Source organism: Cyanistes caeruleus, chromosome 11, assembly GCF_971803275.1.
Source record: "Cyanistes caeruleus chromosome 11, bCyaCae1.hap1.1, whole genome shotgun sequence".
NCBI lineage: Eukaryota > Metazoa > Chordata > Aves > Passeriformes > Paridae > Cyanistes > Cyanistes caeruleus.
This window is the reverse complement of record NC_141711.1, coordinates 19,894,292-19,914,787: the sequence shown is the minus strand read 5'-3', so window position 1 is coordinate 19,914,787 and position 20,496 is coordinate 19,894,292. Positions and strand designations below refer to the sequence as shown.

Below are 20,496 nucleotides of genomic sequence, written 5' to 3'. Positions count from 1 at the left end.
CCAAGGGTTTCTTCCTCCAGTGGTATTTTCCTTTAAATAAAACCCACCGACTTCAGTGTCTTTTCAAAGAGTGAGTGTGCTCTGCCCAGTGCTCTCTGAACTGAACCTCCGAGGGGAAAACCATTTGGAGAAAATGGAATCCTCTCATTCCAGCTAATGCTCCAACTCGAGGCACAAATCTGTCCCTTACTCATTGGCCTTATGTCCCATTTCAATTTTGGAAGGTTTCCACATTCCCACCCTGAAAAGAAATGCGTTCTGAAAACAGCACGAGCTCATTTTGCGGTTTGTTAATATAGGTGCAGGATAAACAGTGGATCTGGGGATCCTGCAGAGGAAGAGCCCATGTTGTACATTGCCATGCTCTAATGGACTCTGTTTGTAAACTGAGGGGTCCATACACCACCAGGGCTTTTCCATCCACACAGAGGGGGATGCATTTTTAAAGTCTGCCATGAAAGCTGCTGCCTGCTGACCCAGTGGTCACCACCAGCCTCATTAAAGGTAACCATCCCCAGCCCCAAACTTTCCTCCTTTTCCTACAGATTTCATGGCAAGGCTCAGCTGAGAGAGCTGTGTTAGTGTGGATAATGCAAACTTGCCCTGAGCTTTATTTACACGTTGCTGGGCCAAATTTCAGAGAATGAGGAGTTTAGCATTTAGATTTTATCTACTCTACAACTCAGCTGAAACAACCAAATGTAGTGTGTGTGTGTAGTGACCTCAACCAAACATTAGGCTTAAGACAAACATCTAATAACAGGACATCAGCTGTTAGTTAATGAACTTCAGAGAATTTGACTGAACTCAGTAGGTTGTATCAACCCCTGCACTGGCTTCCTTTTGGACCAAAATGGTGAGGACAAGTCCCAGATGGATGTTAGTTTTCTTTTTCTCCCCAGATCTGAGAGGGCCTGACCCACCCCAGCCTCAGCTTGGCACTCACACATGGTGCTGGGTGATGTATTTTATCAGTGCATGGGGGGTGTGTGCAGGCTCCAGCATCCCCCTCCCTCCTCTCCATGCCCCACAGAATGTCTCTGCACCTCCCCCTTATAACCCCACAATCTCCCTTGATATTCTCCCATCCTCCCCACAGCCTCACACAGACGTTCTTGCATCCTCCCACATCCTCTTCCATGTTCCCTACAACCCCTCCTGCCCCCATATCTCCCTCCCCACCTTTCCATCCTCCCTGTGTCCCCCTCACGCCTCCTTACCCCCCAGCCCCACATCCCCCCACACCCCCCTTCATCTTGCATTCCCCCCCTCCACATTCCTCAACATCACCCTCTTCCACATCCTTCCAGAGCCCCCTGCATCCCTGCTCCTCCATCATCCCCACATCCCCCCACTGTACCTCCTCCCACATCCCCCTCCATTTCTCATCAAACCCCCCCCATCCCACTGACCTCCCCCTTCCACATCCCCACTCCACCCCCTCTGCATTTCCCACCCTCTGGAGGGGAAAAGGCAGCATCAAGTCAGTGCTTTTGGGTTTTTTATTTGTCAGAAGTGCCCACAAAGCATTGCTCTAGGATCAATTTTTTTCTTCCAGAAGGGCAGAGCAGACCTCCCTTTGCCTGCAGGTGTGGAGCAGAGAGTCAGGGCAAGGCCACTGCCCCCTTCACAGCCCCGTCCTGGTGTCTGGTCTGCTGCTGGCAGAGCAAGCACTGCCTCTGAATAAACACCCATGGCATTCATCTTCAAATACCCTGTGAAGCTGTATTTAAATTGGCATTGATGAAAAAGCAGAACTTTGCTCAAGTTTCTTTGAGATGCATCATAAAAAAGGGGATTTGGGATGTTTGAACTGGAAACTCAAATGTATTTTTGCTAAGAAAACCATCAGAGCATTTGCTGATTACCTGTGACCTGAGCAGCAATCGAAGGACACATTTTTCCAGCTTTCAATCAACACCCTTCTACTTTGTTTGCAAAGAAAACACATGATGTTTCACCAATACAGGTGTAATTAAAACGTGGAGTTCCCCAGCGTGGATGCATCGCTGCCAGAATGAATGCACGTGGTAATGCAGCTTATTTACACACAGACAGAGAATAACCATCAGGTGTATTGGCTACAAATGTCCTTCACTGGCCCCAGGATTACACAGCACTGCCAACCCACCCTCGGGGTGGGGCAGCAGCTTTTCCAGCAGCTTTGGGGTGCTGCAGAGTGAGGTCATTCCCACAGGCAGAACAGGGCTCTGAGGAGGAGTTGCAGCACTGAACAAAGTCATCCAGATCTTCCCCAGGACTCCTGCTGGACATCTCCGGGTGCCTGGGCTGGCCCAGCTCTGCTGCTCAGGTGTGGTGGGTGTGGGTACCACCCACTGCAGCCCAGCAGCACCACACGGGCTCAGCACGGCTCTAAGAGGCCATTAGAAAGTGAAACCATTATTCTGCACTGTCTAAAATTATCCATAGGCACTAAACATGTGTGCAGATAAGGCCTGCTGTGATTTCCTTGTGGTCACTCATCGGCTGGCCAAGGGGAGCCCCAGCCCTGCTTGGGGTACCACCAAACACCTTTGGAAGGGCTGTCACTGACGGCTGGTGCCATTTACCCTCGCTTTTCAGACAGAATCAGAGAATCTCAGAGTGGTTTGGGCTGGAAGGGACACTAGAGATCATCTCATCCCACCCCTTTGAGTGCGCCTCGCTGGGACCCAGCTGCTGTCACTCCAGCCAGCCCAGCAGGCAGCCCACCTGGAGAAGCTGTGGGAAATTAAATTTTGACAGAAAGCAGTGCTTAAAATCGTTAAAAATTATCTAAATAGATGTGTGGGAGTGTATGTAAATATACATATTACAGGAAAACACAAACCAAACCAACCAATAAAAAAAATCCCATTAGTCGGGTCTATTGTCCGGTAATTCTAACAGGCTCCTTCCGTGCCTGAGGGAACCCTGGGTTTCCTGAGCATGGCCGAGGAGGCTGGAGGGCTCCTGAGCCCGGCTCACACCCTCTCGGGGCTGTACCCGGCTCCTCCCGGAGCAGGAATCGCTCATTAAAGCCGTGCCCAAAGCGCTGGAGAGCAGGCGGCTCCGGGGGGAGCCGGTCAGGCGGAGGGGCCGTGTGTCCGTGTGTCCGTGTGTCCGTGTGTCCGTGTGTCCGGGTGTCCGTGTGTCCGTGTGTCCGTGTGTCCGTGTGTCCGGGTGTCCGTGTGGCCGTGTGTCCGTGTGTCCGTGTGTCCGTGTGTCCGGGTGTCCGTGTGTCCGGGTGTCCGTGTGGCCGTGTGTCCGTGTGGCCGTGTGTCCGTGTGGCCGTGTGGCCGTGTGGCCGTGTGGCCGTGTGTCCGTGTGTCCGTGTGGCCGTCCGCAGCACACATCCCGCCCCGGACGGGGCCGCCGCTGTGTCCCCCCGTGCGGGACGGGGCTCTCGGGCACCTCCCGGGGCGAGGGGAGGTTCCCCCGAGCCCCCCGGGAGATGCTGGTGCCGCGGCACAGCAGGAGAAGGATGCAGCCGTGTGTCCCGTGCGGAGGGAAGGGATGCGCAGCCCCGGCACACAGGGGACACACGGGGACCCCGCTCCGCTCCGGCTCGGCAGAAACGCAGCTTAACCAGAGCATCCCCAAGCCCTCTCTCGGCTGTCTACGAAGGAAAAATTCGAAACAAAAAAACCCCTAAATTTATTTACTGCTTCGTGCGCTGAAAAAAAAAATAAATTATCACCTTATGATCTGAGAAAAGATAATCACTTTTCTGCCGCTGTGATAAGAAAATATTAGCATTCTCCCGCGAAGGCGCTAGCACCGAGTGAAGCCCGGCTGTCCCAGCCCTCCGTGTGACACAAGTGACTAACACAGCCTGGTGTCCTGTTCATTTAGGTTAATGAGCCAGCGAATCTCCCTTTTAATTAAAACCGGGCGCTGTTCTGAGAGCACCAGAAACAGCCAGGGGTGACAGGGAAGTGACAAAGCCACACGCCCAGCTTGTCCCGCAAAGCCCCGGCTCTGCCAGCCCCGCCGCCCCCTTCCCTCTTCCCGGCATCCGTCTTCATCCTCAGGTTAAATGAAACATTTCCAACCAATGGTTTGGTTAAATATCTAAGTGATTTCAGTGTAAGTTTGTTTCCTGTTTACCCAGCCGTGTCCTGCCCCGCTCATCCCGGGGGTTGATTTAACCCGGGATGGATGCGGGGCACCTCCCGGGCCGGGCCGTGGAGAGAGAAACCAGCAAGGCTGGGAAGGACCGGCATCAGTTCAGCGCAGATTCACCTCACAGCTTCGGGGCTGTTTGGGGTTAAAGCTCCTCGGTGCTGCCTCCGTGCTCCGCTCCCCGGGGCCCTGAGCACGGGCTGGAGCCTCCCGGAGCCGCTGCCCCGGGACAGGGCTCCCGTCCTGCCGGCCCTAAGGGCACCCTGCCGGGCCACGGAGGCACCCCCGAGCCGCTAATTACCGCCCTTCATTGGGAGGCTGCCCCGCCGCTCGCTCTCCGCCTCTTGTCCTTCCCTGCTTTGCTGGTTTTTTTGGTTGGTTTTTCTTTTTTTTTTTTTTCCGGTTGTTTTGTTTTTGGTTTGGTATTTTTTGGGTTTTTTTTTTTTAGGAAAATGGCGGTAATTGCACGTCTCGGTGGTTGCTCTGTAATTTAACATCCCAAAGGAAAACGTGGAGAAGACACTCGGGGAAAACAAGCGAAAAAATAAAATAAAATAAAAAATCCTCACCCGAACAACAAAGCGCCAGGATTTCGTGCTGCATCGCAGGAGCTCGTGAAGAGCATTTTTTTAAAAGCACCGTTCAGGATGCGCAGTGCAGAAGTTAATTAATCTTTTGTCAGCAACTAACGTATCTTTAAAATCCGAAAGCGTCCGAATTTGACCGAGGAAAGACCGAGGGTCTGGCCTCTCCCGGCCACGGGCAGCCGAACCGTCGTGGAAAACGATGGGACAATCTTCCCGGTACCCCTGTGCTTTGCACTTTCTCTGTAGACCTGCCTTGAAATTGGTTTTCAGTCTCTAACCTGCCTCCGTGGGAGAAAAAAAAAAAATAGCAAATCTTAAAAAAAAATCAACCCCAAAGCATTACGTTACCCAGAGCAATAATTCATAAAATACTTTATTGAAATAAAGTAAATATCTTCGCATTAATAAAACTGATCATAAAATGCAGTTTTCGAATAACTAGGGGCACCACAGGGTTTTAGACAGCGAGTAGATGTGGAAGGTGGGATCCAGTGTGCTCCTGGCCGGAGGGGAGCGGAGGTGAGACCGGCGTGCGGTCAAAGCGTCCAAAAGTCCCGAGGCCGAAGGCGGCCGCAGCCGCTGTCCGAGCTGCCCTCCGTGCCCTCGGGGGGCCCGGCGGGGCCGTGGGGGCCGAGCCCCCCTCACTCCTCCTGGCTGACCTCGGCCGGCGAGCCCAGGCTCTCGGGCGGCTTCTCGGCATCCCGGGCGCGCTCCTGCTCCGAGAGCTGCTCGCTGCTGGGGATCGAGTTCTTCTTCGGGCGGCCCTTGGGCTTGGTGGGGGACTCCAGGCCGCCCCCCTGCAGCACCTGCGAGGCGGGGAGGGGGCGGAGGAAGGGGACACCCCGGTAAAACCGAGCTGCCATCAGCCCGGGCCGCAGCAACCCCTCTCTCTCCCGTGCCCCGGAGCGAAGCCGCCGGTGCGGGTCCTCTCGGACTGCGGCCCCCGCCCGCCGCCCCGGGGCCGAGAACAAACACCGGAGGGCTCGGACAGGACCGGGAGGGGCGGCGGCAGGGGCCCAGAAGATGCTGGACTAGGGGCACGGTATTAAAGACCAGGGACGTCATATTCTTATTCTTATTCTTATTCTTATTCTTATTCTTATTCTTATTCTTATTCTTATTCTTATTCTTATTCTTATTCTTATTCTTATTCTTACCGTCACGGTCCCCACTGCTGTTACAATTATCCTTAATGCTGTTATTAAATATCCCGGGGCCGGTGTGCGGAGGGACGAGGCCCGCGGGGCAGGGCTCGATCCCCGCCGAACGCGGACACGACGAGCCCAAGGGGAGGACTATTAATTAATAAGGGCCACTTACTATTTTCTTCCATTTCATGCGCCTGTTCTGGTACCAGGTTTTCACCTGGAGCTGGCTGAGTCCCAGCGATTCGGCCAGGTCTATTCTGCAGGCGAGAGAGAGAGAGGAGGTCAGGCCGGCAGCTTTGCTCTCGATGGCAGCAGCTTCCCGACTTTTTCAATCAAAACGAGCCCCGCCGCGCCCCGAGCCCGAGGTCGGCCGTGGCCTACCTGTCGGGCGTGGAGAGGTATTTCTGCTTCTCGAAGCGCTTCTCCAGCCCCATGAGCTGCAGCTCGGTGAAGACGGTGCGGCTGCGGCGGCCCTTCTTGGCCTTGCCCGGCTCCGGGGGGCCCGGCTCCAGCTTCCCGCGGAGGTGCAGCTCCAGCGGGAGATGCGGCGAGGCCGAGCCGCCCTGCAGCCCCGAGCCGGCGGCCAGCAGCGCCGAGCCCAGCCCCGAGCAGCCCAGGGGAGCCAGCGGGAACTTAAACACGGCGGCCGGCTCCGCCTTCAGCACCGCTGCGGGAGAGAGCGGCGGTGAGCGGCGGGCACCGCAGGGACCCCCGGGGCTGCAGGGAGCGGCGGATCCCGGCGAGCAGCCCCTGCCAGGAACCCTGGCCCCTTCCCCTCCGGTCCCGAGCCCCCCGGCTGCGCCACCTCCTCGCTACAGGGCCACCTTTTACCCTTCAACCAGCACATGCTAATCAATGAGTTACTTGGGGGTTGCAAGTGGAAATAATTCAACCCCAAAGCGCTCCCGTCCGTGTCACCCGACAGCTGCCGGACCCGGCTGAACTCGGAGACCAGCGGGGCGGGCACGGTCCCGGGGTTCCCTTCCTAAGAGTTTTCAGGATATTTCCGAGCTGGTAATAATTTCTATCCCACTCTGTGAACCGCAGCCTAGAGAGGACAGCGAGCCATCCCCGAGGGTGCCGCTCCCTCGGGCTGGGGCCGCCGCTCGGCCGGCTCCATTCCCTTCTCCCGGATCCAGCCCGGCCCGGCTCGGCTCGATTCCCTCGCTGGGCTCGGCCCGACCCGGCTGGGTCCGTCCCGGCTCCCCCGCTCCGCTCCGTGGCCCAAACCCTGCGTGGGCCGGGGGCTGCGCTCCTGCTCGGCTCGGCCTCCCCGCCGGCGACACAGGGGGAAGGACCTCGGGGGAGCCTCTGCGGGCTCTTCTCGGCCTGCCTGAAATCGCCTCCCTCCCTTCAGGGCCCCATCCTGCTCCCGCCCGTCCCTGCGGAACCGATCCGAGAGGGGTGTGAAGAGCCTTGTATCTGATCCGCTATTCCGAGTAGTTCTGAATAGTTCATCTTGAAAACAATACTGATTTCTAGATATTCTAACGCATGTTGCTCCCTTGCTCAGGGGCTTGACGCTTTCCTCTTTTGCTCTTAAATGCAGGAAATGAAATTGGGATACTCCTTTTCTGTGCGGGTCAATGGATGAAGAGCTACGGCTTCGCAGATGAAGATGGCTTGGGAAGTCAAAGCTTTCGCCATCACACATTTAAATGACGGCCTTTAAAATATATTAAATAACAGCCTTCAAAATACATTAAACACTAGCCTTAACAAAAACCCCAAAACACAAAAAAGAAAAAAAAGAAACAACCGCAAAAAACTCCCCCCAGTGATAACAATAAAACAAATAACCATTAAAAAAAACCCCAAACCTATTTGAATGTTAATAAACTGCATTTGTCCTGGATGCAATATCCAGACTGGACAGAGAATGCTGGCACCCGTTTTAAAAAAACACAAACCCCAAACTTATATTATAATATGGATAATAGTGTTATGTCCTTCATCTTCTATATTAATATTATATAAACATGGCGTGTATATATATGTTATATATAATATCTCTGTGTATTATACAGTTTTGTGTTTACACATGAAGCCGGGTTTCCAGCTAAACCTGTGACCGCAGGGCCTCTCGCCGCCCTCGCAGCCGCGCACAGACCCCGCAGCCCGGGTCCAGCAATTCTCACCTCATCCGAAAACACGGGAAAACCCCCAAAACAAAACTACCACCAACAACTTTCCCTGCAATCCAGAGGCCGTTCCGTGCGAGGGCGGCTGCAGCCGCGGAGCCGCTTCCTTGGCTTTTAGGCCCCAAGCGCTGGGCTGCTCCCGGCTGGAGCGCCCGCGGCGCGGCGGGGATGCGCACGGCCGGCACAGCCCCGCTGCAATTTTTGTAGGCACAATTCCTCATTTTTTCTCCAAGGAACCCGGCTCCCAAAGGCGCTGGAGACCATCGGCGGGCGATGCCTCCCCGCCTGCCGCCCCCTGCCGCCCCCCAGGCGCGGGGAGCCCCCGGGACGTACCGAGGTGGTTGTGGTAGGGCCGGGCAGAGAGCAGCGCCTGCACCCCGAACTTGAGCAGCTCGCCGGCCGGCGCGGCCCCCTTGGCGTCCGGGGGGTCGGTGAGGATCTCCTCGATCATGAAGCTGCGGTAGCGGTGGGAGCGGTGGTCGGGAAAGGCTTCGGCCGGGAAGTAGCGCCCGGCGCCCAGTTCCAGCGGGTGCTGCATCCTCGCCGCCCCCGGGGCGCGGGGGGATCCCCGGCCGCCGGGGCCGAGCTAGCGCAGCCCCCCGGCCGGCAGCCGGGCAGCGGGGGCTCTGCCCATCGCCCCGCCGCCCCCTCCCCTGGCCCTGTGCGGCGGCCCGGAGCCGTCCCCGCCGCCTGCACACGGGGCGCGGCACCGGGCAGCGCCTGTCTCTCCGCCCCGGGGCCGCGGCGGTGGCCTATTATACAGCAGGGCCCGGCGGGGCCGTCAGTGCGGCGGGGGAGGGCGCGGGAGGGGCTGCGGAGGAAGGAAGGGGCCGGGGCGGGCGAGTACCTGGAGCGGGGGTTACAGCCCAGCATTTGATCCCCCTCCATATAAAGCAAATTACCCGTTCTGCTCGCTGCGGGAGAGCAGACACCCAAACAACCGCTGGCCCCTTCGAGGCGCAGCCTCGGTCCCGGTCCCGGGGATCCTTGTCACCATCCCTGTCCCCGGTTCCAGCCCCATCCCCGTCCCTGTCGCCATACTCATCGCCATCCCCTTTCCCGTCCCCACGCCATTCCTCCCCCAGTCCTCATCGCCCTCTCCATCCCCTTCCCCCGACAGGGGATACCCGCGGCTCCGGAGCGCCTCGGCTGATGGAGGCAGACACGGAGCCCCACGGACCCTCGGGGACCCCCAGCCCCTCGGCCCGGCCCGCACCTTCCCTGCCCCGCAGCATGGGCGGCTCGGAGCCCCAGGGCAGGCGGGGGCAGCTCCGGGCTCCCGGCCCCGGCCAAAGCGGTGTAAACACCTGAAAGGAGCTGCTCAGGGAACAAAACTCAGCGCGAAGCAGAGCCTTTCCCTGGACTTTTAGATCATTTACACGAACGTTTTGCTGGGTACAGCGTGATTCATTCCATTCCCTTTAGCCTGTGTCACGCACGACAGCAGAGACCCACGAGCCGCCCCTGCTCGTTACTGACGCGCTGCGAGCCAGACTCGTGTGCGGGAGCCCGAACGCCCAAATCCCTCCCGAAAATGCCGGCGGTAATGGATTGCAGGGGGATCGTTCCCATCGTCTGGGGTCCCGCGGCGTGGGGCGGCTCCGGCAGCGCTCGGTCCCTGCCCACGGCCGGAGCTGCCCACGCGTGCCCGGCCCCGAGCGGAGTTCGCGGGGGCACCCACGGGCTCAGCCTGGCCGGCCCACGCAGCAGGACGGCAGCGGGGCTCATCTCCCCGGCGAGCGAAGCCCAGCCTCCTTCTTTAGGATTTTGGGCCGAAAGAAGGGGGCTCTGCCCGTTTTGGCGGCTGCAGCGGGGGATGCGCAGGGGAGAGCGGAGCAGGCGCGGGGCCGTGCCCGGCTCGGAAGGCACCGGCAGGGTGGGACGGCCAGGGCCGGGAGCGCAGCCCGGGGGTCCCAGCTCCCGGCTGCCGTCGGGGCCCCGTGTCCAGCCGGCTTCCCCCGAGCCGTGCGGGCTCCAGCGCCTCTCGTGGGTCTCCGTCTGGCCCCCAGAGCCGGCCAACAGCCCCGGGGGCTCCGCGGGCCTCGGCAGATGCTGCTGCAGGGACCCCCGGCCCATCGGGACCCCGGGCCTGTATCTTGAATTAAAATCTCGAGGCAGGGGCAGGCGGGGGCGTTCGGGGAACTGCAGCCCTGCTGCTGCTGTCAGCGCTATTTGAGTACTGCTGCCGTTCCTCTGTGCTACTCACCCCTGCATGCGACAACAACGAATTAATTTATGCTCTGTACTTCACTGCCTGCCCACATAACCTGTTCCATATGGTTACTGCGACTCGTACGGAGCAGTTCCGCGCGGATTTGTTCTGCTTGCTCCACGTTTCTTCAATTTAAGATTACGCCACTCGCTCTGTGGAACACTAACGGGCTGAGCCCCCGTGATCTGCCCGCTGCTCCCTGCTGTTAGCGAGTTGTCATTTGCTCAGACATCATCTCGGTGCGTGCAGTGCCAGCGAGCTGGTGACACGCGGCAGAGCGGGGGCTGTGCCCGGGAGCCGCCTCTCCCCTGCCGGGAGGGAGCAGCGGGCACCGGAGCGCACCGAGATGCTGCGCGGTCCCGGGGCTGGGCGCCTCCATCCCTCTCCCTCTTCCCCGAATTCCTGCCGGGAATCCCGGGGCAGCCGTGTCCCTGTGCACACCTGCGCTCTGGGGAGCCCCGGCCGACACCAACGGGGCCCCAAAAACAATCAAAAATCCCAAATCTAACCCCCCCCCGTTTCCTGACGTGGCTTTTGGTCCGGCCATCCTTTGTCCGTGTGTCCTCCCGAGGTGTTCCCGTGCCAAGGTGCTGATTCCCTGCGGCCGAGGCCAAAGAGGACATCGGAGCTGATATCACGGAACGTGGAGAATGATCATGAGTAAAGTGGGTGAATTTTGGACACATTCAAGCGAGCAGGCAAATCCATATCGGAATGTTTAAACAACCTCACCCGTGAGGTGCGCTCATAAACAAAATAGTGCACGTAGAAGAAATTATGCACGCTTCTCTTGTGTGTTTTTTTTTTGTTTATTTAAAATAAATCAAAATTCAAGAATAACTGTAAATAATAATACTTCCATCCCCACCCGGTACAGACCCGGTATCATTTCCCATCACACGGTATCAACTTTGATAATTAAAATTTTTATGTTCCTTGGGACCCATCTGCCCCGAGGCTGTTTAGGAGAGCAGCCGCAGCCGGGCAGGCACGGAAGGTCGGCGGATCCCACATCTTCCCCAGGGGCAGGCCTCCAGCCCCCGAGGTCACCGAAAAAATAAAATAAAAACTAGCTTTTCTGAAAAACCTCCTATTGAAACATTTCGATGCTGCACTGAAGAAAGAGAGGGTGAATTTCACCATCCGGCCGCACGCACAGTTAGGAATTTAAAATCTTTGCAAAACAAACCCTGTAGTGAAAAAGACACCAGCCAATATTATTATTATTATTATTATTATTATTATTATTATTATTATTATTATTATTATTATTATTATTATTATTATTATTATTATTATTATTCACTTTTACAGCGCCTGAAAATTGTCTAATTTCCTGTACTCTTACAGAGCACATAAACCCGTGCTTTTACTTCACGTCAGTTTGGGCGGCAGATTCATGCAACCAGTTTTATAAAAAGCTGCGTCTTGGAGTGGGAATTCAGCAAAATACGTGGGGTTTTAGGGATCAACCCCATGGACAAGCTGCAGGCCCCAAATTTTATGCACTTTTTTCCTCCCAGCAACCCGAATGGAATCACTTTTATTTACAAAATTGCTCCTCATTTACCGAGGGGCTTTTTAAAATTCTAGTTTCGTTGCTGTTTGGGGTTTTGTTGATTTGTTTCGTTTAGGGTTGGGTTGTTGTTTTTTTTGTTTTGTTTTGTTTTGTTTCACCATGTACAGACTTTATATGACTGCTAGAAACAGATTATTTCTGGAGTTAGCTTTTCTAAAAAATAATTTTTATACAAATGCTCTTAACTGGTTTCAGTAACTATCGATGCATCCATCCCATTACGGGGCTCTCCTGCCCTTCGTTTTGCATAAAAGCAGAATGCTTTTTTAAAGGCTCCTCTCGCTTGCTTTCACGCTTCAGATATTTTGATGCCTCTATTTCGGCTGAGTAACTCGGAGAAAGATGACAGTTCCACCCGTGAAAATTTTATTACGAAAAAGGAAACGAGTTCACGTAGTGATTTAAAATCTTCCCGGGGGTGGGAATACTTTTACTCCGCTGATTCATCCCCGATTTGACGAGAAGAGTTTTGCTGAATTCCCGCAGCTCTCCCGCCTCCGACAGCCGTCCCGAGGAAAACAGAGAAACTCAAACTCCTCTCAAACTCCTCTCAAACTCCTCTCAAACTCCTCTCAAACTCCTCTCAAACTCCTCTCCTCCTGCATCCCTGGGGAAATACCGCAGCCGGGAGAATATTGTGAATGCCGAGGGCAGCGCAGGCAGAGCAGGGCTCTCCCAGCCCGCTCTCGGTGTCCTGGGTCCCCTGTGCCCGGTCACATCCCGCTCTGCTGAAGGGACCGGGGTAACCTGGGGCCGCTCCGCAGCGCTCCTTGGATCAATTGAAAAATGAAGTGTTGTGGGTTTTTATTTTTTTAATTTTTTTTTGGTTGGTTTTATGGGTTTTTTTTGGGTTTTTTTTGTTTTTTTTTTTGTTTTTTGGTTTTTTTGTTTGTTTTTTTTCATTTGCATCAAAGCTCTCCATGGATTTTGAACACAACCAATTCGTTGTTTCCTCAGCATCACCGCTTCTAAAACTCTAATAAAATGTCCCTGTCTCTCCCATCGCGCCTGGCGATGCCCAGCTCCGGGGCAGGCGGTGCCCGGAGCGCTCCGGGGATGGAGCTGCCCAGGCTGCGGGGCTCTGCCCGTCCCACCCCGCTGCCGTGCGGGAACATCCCCGCAGCCCCTGCCCTTCCCTCGGGGGCCCGAGGAGGGGAGACAGGCACAGCCACCTCCCCCCACCCGCTCCCTCCTCACGGCACTTAATATTCAGGAAATCCACAAAGTGCTAGGAAGAGAGTGGAAAACGTGACATCACGGGCTAATTGGGAAGGAGAGCTCGGGCTGAGGGAATAGCTCGGCCCTGAGTAATAAGTTATGTTTAATGGCTGGGTAAAGCTTCATCAGTGGCCGTTAAACACGTATCCCTCTAAAAATTATTTTCTGCAAACACCTGAACACCTGGCCTTGTCAGAAAGTCAGACTATGGCATTATCTTTCAGAGCCATGCTCAGAGGATCCGGTTTGGTTTGGGTGAGGGCTGCAGCCCCTTTATTCCCTGCCCCTCGAGGTCCAGCATCCATCCTCCTCCCTGCTACAAGCAGCTCTCACAAACTGGGTGTTCTCCATTTCTGTCCAGTCATCCCTGAAACTACTATTGCCTGAATACATTTCATTTATATCCATTACAGCAGCCAGCAGGATGAGAAGCTCCCCAAATGTGCCACCTCTGTCCCCACCGCTGCCATCGGGTACCACACACCTGAGTGTTACACATGTACCCAACTGGGACACTTCCTCCCTGAATCCTCTCATTGTGCAGGGCCCCAAACCAGCACAAACAGTGAGGCACACGCCTTTTTACATAAAGGATTTTAATTTTTTATTTATTTGTTTTTACTTTCAGTTAGTTCACAGACAAGGGACGAAATGCCTGGAAATAGAAACCAGTAACCAGCCGCACACGTGATTAGATTTCAGGCCGGGCAGTATTTTTGGTACAGCCTCTTCTCTATGGATTGATTCCTGGCCATGAGGAGATCTGTAGGTTCAGAGCTCCTTCCCCAGCCCTGCCAGGAGGGTGGTGGCTGCCCCTAAAACCAGGGTCCCAGTTGGAGATGAGTGCAGTGACACTTGAGATGAGTGCTTGGTGAGAGCTGTACCTCCGTCCTGCTCTGCCCAGGCCTGCTGTGGATGAGTGGTGCCATGGCCTGGGACTGTGGTCAGTGCCCAGCACCGAGGCCCCAGCCCACACCAAACCTGACCTGGCCACAAGCAGAGCGATGGCAGGAGCTGTGCAGGTGACATTGCAGATGACAAATGATGGGACACACATAAAAGGGCAGGTTAAACATCACTGCACTGGTGCAGTAAATAACCATACTCTACCTGGAACAGCACATCTGGCTGAACCATTCATTTCTAGGTGATAAAAGAGTTTTAGGCAGAAAACAATGATTTGTCCTTATCACTCCTGTGTGAGCTGAAATCCAGCCAAGCCCTGCATCTGTGTGGAAATGAGGGATGCTTTGCTGACACCCCGTTAGCCTGGTGCTGTAAACACCCGCTGCGTGCTGAGGCTGCTCCCTGAGCACACGGCTGACTGCAACGGGACTGTTTATGGTTCATAAAACTAAGTTAATGACTACATCTGTGCAGAACTTGGGCCTTTGGTTTTTAAAAGGGAAGAAACAGAATGAAATCCTTACACCCTTCAGTTTTATGGTTTGCCTCCAGTCACTTCTGGTTGCCAGTTCTCGAGTGCTACATCAGATCTGGACGATTTGGGTTTATAGATCAGCAGGGAGATGTTTAAATCATTAAACACAATAATGGCCAATTGAAGCACTTTATTTAAAAAATAACAAGATGTTTTATACATACTAAAATCATATTAAAGCTGGCTTTCCTGTCCCTCACAAGCACCACTACAGGTAGTTAAACCACCTAAGTTAGGGAGCTAGTACCATAAAACAGCTCTCACTAAAGGCCAAACAATACAAAAGCATTAAGTGAAGAAGGGTTCTTCCAAACCATTCCTCTCAGTGATTCTGCCATACCCACTAGGTCTTTTATTTTCCTTTCACACATGTACAGGGACCCTCACAAGGATTTAAGGCCCCTGACCCTGCAGCAGGTATTTTAAATTCTAAGGGAGAAACCCTTGCTGACACAGAAGCCACCAGAAGGAGATCTGCCATTCACTTGAGGTGAGATGAGACCCGAGTTTCACATTGCTTACACTGCAATCCTGTATCTGATATGGCAAATTTCTATTTACTGTGCTCAGAACTACATTTCAAACCCATATATGGCCACAGCTGCTTAAGAAGTTTAAACAATTTCCCTTTCCATACATATATTATGACACTTGCAAATTTTTGGACACTAATGCGACATTCCAAGACCCACTGATAGAGATCTGCCAAGCTCCAGATGGAGCGATTTAACACGGACTGTGCTCATCCTGCTGGGCTTGGAGCCTCTTCCCCAGCCTCTCTCCTGGGCTGGGCTGATCCTGCACTCTGCATCCCACATCCCACATCCCACACACCCCTACCCTGCATCCCTCATCCTGCACCCCATCCCACATCCCCAGTCACACAGCTCTGTGCTGTACCCCTATCCCACAACCCCATCCCACCCCCCATCCAGTTCCCCATCCCACACCCTGTATCCCACATCCCCATCCTGCACCCTATCCTGTATCCTGTATCCTGTACCCCCGTCCCACTCCCCCATCCTGCACCCTGTATCTCCCATTCCCACACTCCCATTCCCACATCCCAATCCCTTATCCCCATTCCCACATCCCTATCCTGTATCCCCCGTTCCTGTATCCCCATTTCTGCCCCCTGTATCTCCCATTCTCTCCCCTGTGTCCCACAGGTTTTATCCCATAGTCTCCATTTCCACATCCCAGATTCTGTATCTGCTCTTCCCTCACTCCATATCCCCCATCCTGTATCTTCCATCCCCATATCCCCCATTCCCCTGTCTTGTGTCCCATTCCCATGTCCCAAATTCCTGTGTCTCCCATCCCCGTGTCCCCCATTCCCCATTTCCACGTCCCAATTCCCCATTCCTGTGCCCCCATTCCCCATTTCCACGTCCCAATTCCCCATTCCTGTGCCCCCATTCCCCATTTCTATATCCCCATTCCCCATTCCTGTGCCCAAATTCCCCATTCCCCATTCCCGTGTCCCCATTCCCCATTCCCCATTCCCATGTCCCAATTCCCCATTCCTGTGCCCCCATTCCCCATTTCCATGTCCCCATTCCCCATTCCCGTGCCCCCATTTCCCATTTCCATGTCCCCATTCTCCATTTCCATGTTCCAATTCCCCATTCCCGTGCCCAAATTCCCCATTCCCATGTCCCAATTCCCCATTCCCGTGTCCCAAATTCCCATTCCCGTGTCCCAAATTCCCATTTCCATGTCCCCATTCCCCATTTCCATGTCCCCATTCTCCATTTCCATGTCCCCATTCCCCATTCCCGTGTCCCAAATCCCCATTTCTATGTCCCCATTCCCCATTCCCGTGTCCCAAATCCCCATTTCCATGTCCCCATTCCCCATTTCCATGTTCCAATTCCCCATTCTCGTGCCCAATTCCCCATTCCCATGTCCCAATTCCCCATTCCCGTGTCCCAAATCCCCATTTCCATGTCCCCATTCCCCATTCCCATGTCCCAATTCCCCATTCCTGTGTCCCAAATCCCCATTTCTATGTCCCCATTCCCCATTTCCATGTCCCCATTCCCCATTCCCGTGTCCCAAATCCCCATTTCCATGTCCCAATTCCCCATTTCCATGTCCCAAATCCCCATTTCCATGTCCCAAATCCCCATTTCCATGTCTCTATTCCCCATTCCCATGTCCCCATTCCCCATTCCCATGTCCCAAATCCCCATTTCCATGTCCCCATTCCCCATTCCCGTGTCCCAAATCCCCATTTCCATGTCCCAAATCCCCATTTCCATGTCCCAATTCCCCATTCCCGTGTCCCAAATCCCCATTTCCATGTCCCAAATCCCCATTTCCATGTCCCAATTCCCCATTCCCATGTCCCAAATCCCCATTCCCGTGTCCCAAATCCCCATTCCCGTGCCCCCATTTCCCATTTCCGTGTCCCAAATCCCCATTTCCGTGTCCCAATTCCCCATTCCCGTGTCCCAAATCCCCATTTCCATGTCCCAAATCCCCATTTCCATGTCCCAATTCCCCATTCCCATGTCCCAAATCCCCATTTCCATGTCCCAAATCCCCATTTCCATGTCCCAAATCCCCATTCCCGTGTCCCAAATCCCCATTTCCATGTCCCCATTCCCCATTCCCGTGTCCCGCGGCGGCAGCGCCCTCTGGCGGCGGCAGAACAGAGCGCAGGTGGCCGCTGCTGTCCCCAGGTGTCCCCCGAGTGTCGCAGATCGGGGTCCGAGGGGGTCTCTGTTCCCGGTGTCCCAGGTCAGGGTGTGCTGTGGGGGTCCCTGTTCCCGGTGTCCCGAGGTCAGGGTGTGTTATGGGGGTCTCTGTTCCCGGTGTCCCGGGTCAGGCTGTGTTATGGGGTCTCTGTTCCCGGTGTCCCAGGTCAGGGTGTGTTTTGGGGGTCCCTGTTCCCGGTGTCCGAGGTCAGGGTGTGTTATGGGGTCTCTGTTCCCGGTGTCCCAGGTCAGGGTGTGTTATGGGGTCTCTGTTCCCGGTGTCCCAGGTCAGGGTGTGCTGTGGGGGTCCCTGTTCCCGGTGTCCGAGGTCAGGGTGTGTTTTGGGGGTCCCTGTTCCCGGTGTCCGAGGTCAGGGTGTGCTGTGGGGGTCCCTGTTCCCGGTGTCCCGGGCTCAGGGTGTGTTATGGGGTCCCTGTTCCCGGTGTCCCGGGCTCAGGGTGTGTTATGGGGTCTCTGTTCCCGGTGTCCCGGGCTCAGGGTGTGTTTTGGGGGTCCCAGCTCCCAGAGCAGCCTTGCCCCGGCAGCCAGGGCTTGGTGGGACCGCGGGACGAGGGGATGGGTGGGCACCCATTCCGTGTTTTCGTGTGAGATTCAAGCTGAGAGCGATTCCCTGGCTCACCATGAAGACATCCAGAGTAGGGACCTGCAGAACGGGAAGAACAGGAGTGCAGAGGGCGAGAGGAAGAGCGAATATCGAGGGGGAGCACTGCCAGCAGTTCTGGCCTCTCTCCCCAGCCCCGGGGATGCTGCAGCTGCAGCGCCGAGCCCAGCGCTGGGCTCCCCGGCACAGGAGGCATCTGGAGCTCCTGGAGCGAGCTCCTGGAGGCTGCGGAGGGCACTGGAGCCTTGGGATGTCCCCAGCAGCACCGAGACATCCGCACAGCCAGCGGCTCGGCTCTCTGTGAGCAGGGACAGAGTGGCTGGAGCTGTGCTGGCAGGGCTAGCTGGGTGTCAGAAGGTGCTGGGGCACTGAACAGGCTCCCCAGGGAATGGCCCAGTGACCCCACAAGCTCTCCCACATCAACCTGTGACAGAGCATTGCCTTCCAGAACATGCTTAGAGCTGCAAATAAAGAGCACAGATGTAGAAAAACCTCTTTTAATGAAGTTAAGGAAGTATCTTTTAAAGATTTCGTGTCTGCCCCGGCCTGCTGTGGAAGAGCAGCAGCTCAGCTGTGACAGGGAGGTCCCTTTCAGCCCCTGGCAGCCACAGACCATTGCAGAAACACCAATGGCACGGTGTGGGAACTGCTTCCAGGGAGCTGCTAAGCACAAACACAACACCAGAGTGATCAAGAATTTTTTGGGATCTTTTAAACCACGTCCAATTTCCCTGCTCTCCCTTCAGCACTTCTGCTGCTGGTGCTCTGTTGAGGGACCTAACCACTGACTTAGGAGTGGAAACTCAGGATTAGCTTCCCTCACTGGAGGATTCTTGAATGACTGGCCGAGTCTTCACTGAGAGCAATCCTCTAACAACTCATGGAAGAGCCTTGGAGTTTGACATTTTTATAAACATCGACCTTTTTATCCTCGGTGTTTGTTGTTCGAGGAAATCCCTTCTAGTTCTTACGCATGTGTAACATCTAAAACAATTGAATTAATACCATATGAGGGTAGAGGGGTGAAAAATCATGTCTATAGCCAAAATAGTTCAGCGAAACTGTACAGCTGAGGTTTAAGGCTGCCTGTGGTGACTTTGTATTTTGTTTAAACATTGGTGTTAATACTTCAATATAGATATGTGCAGCACAATTACAACAGTATGTGCTGTGTGCTGTATAATTTATGAACAATTAAGCTTAATTCTTATGTTTCGAGGTTGTGAGTTATAAGTAAACAGAATCTAAACTGCCAGCAAATGAAGTTTTTTTTAGATTGTTTTTTCTGGATTAAACTGTTTTGTGTGGCTGGGGCAGACCAAAGCCAAATACTTGCACACTCACCCTCAGCACGCAGAGAGCTCAGGCTTTATAAATTTAAGTATCTTTTATGTTCTGCACATGTACAAGCTCTACTGGGGGACTTCCAAAACACAGCTCATCTGGCTAGATTCGTGCTGTGTGTGAGAGGAGGACCCTGGCAACTGAGGGAGGCAGTGGGGAAACTCTTTTTCTCCCTGTGAACTCCAGGGATGCTGGAAGAAGGGAGAATGGCTGTATGACATCATGTCAGTCCACAAAATCTCCAGGAAGCACAGCAGTGATGACTGTAAGTCTGAACTGCCCTCAAAAAGGGAGCTGAAGCTTTTTGACTTTCTTTTTTTTAATCTTGCTCAGTGAGACACCAATGTCTTTGTGGGCAGTGTGAAGCTCCAGGCAGCCCTGGGTTGGTGCTTCCCTGGCTCTGCAGCCCACACTGCTCCTGCCCCTGCCACAGGTGAGCACAGCCCCTCCTCAGCTGAGCTGCAAAGCCCCTTGGCTGTGCCCCTGTGGCACTGCAGAGTGGGAGCCAGCTGCAGCAGAGGCAGCGGGAGGAGTATGAAGGTAATGCTGTGCAAGGAATTTGGGGAGGGAAGAGTCACAGAACCATTAAGGTTGGAAAAAGATCATTGAGACCGATGGTTCACCCACTAAACCACACCCCCAAGTGCCACACCTACACATTTTGTTCAACACTTCCACCACCATTGCCCTGAACAGCTTGTTCCAAAGCCTGACCCCCCCTTCAGTGGAGAAACATTTTGTAATACCCAATCTAAACCTCCCCTGAGGGCACTGTGCCTTGTCCTGACGCTTGCTCCCTGGGAGAAGAGGCTGACACCCACCTGAGCACAACCTTCTTTCAGGCAGCTACAGAAAGTGAGAGGCCCCTCTGAGCCTCCTTTTCTTCCACTAGATAACCCTGGTTCCCTGGGGTGCAAGGAAGAGTGGTGTGTCTCCCTCCCAGGCCCAGAGTTCACACTGGAGCATTTAAGCCAACAGCTTTACGGGGGCAGGAGGAGGAATCCACATAAAGAGTGAACCTGCAAGTCCTGAGGAGCAAACAGGTGAGACCACTGCCCTTGGGGGAGCTGGCCAGGGGCTGAACACCTCCTCCAGCTATCACCATCCTTCCCTAGAGTTCACTCCTCCATCCTCGGGGCTCGGAGAAACCACCAAGCCACAGCCAAATCAGCGTGTTCCTCATGGACACCCAGCATCTGGGGCTCTATCCAGCAGCTGAACCACCAGAAGGGCTTTTGCAAATTACGCTTTTCAGTAACATCTATTTCACTCTGACAAGTTTCATTGTTTGCAAGGTTTACTTGGGAGATGAAACACAAGTTAATTAGTGGATTAACTAATACATGGAGTGGTATGGCAGGAGAAGGTGTTTGTGCCCTCCCCTCCAGCTGGGCTGCC

At 54.6% G+C, this 20,496-nt stretch overlaps 1 protein-coding gene across 1 annotated transcript; it reads right to left on the bottom strand.

Annotated features, from left to right (window-relative positions):
• Positions 1-5,234: 5,234 nt before the first annotated feature.
• On the bottom strand, positions 5,235-8,737 carry BARX1 (BARX homeobox 1). Its single transcript, XM_086845979.1, has 4 exons — positions 8,314-8,737; positions 6,221-6,506; positions 6,012-6,096; positions 5,235-5,497 (listed from the first exon to the last, which is right to left on the bottom strand). The coding sequence occupies exons 1-4, from the start codon at positions 8,516-8,518 to the stop codon at positions 5,333-5,335; spliced, it is 741 nt and encodes a 246-aa protein (XP_086702105.1). The 5' UTR covers positions 8,519-8,737; the 3' UTR covers positions 5,235-5,332.
• Between the last annotated feature and the right edge of the window lie 11,759 nt (positions 8,738-20,496).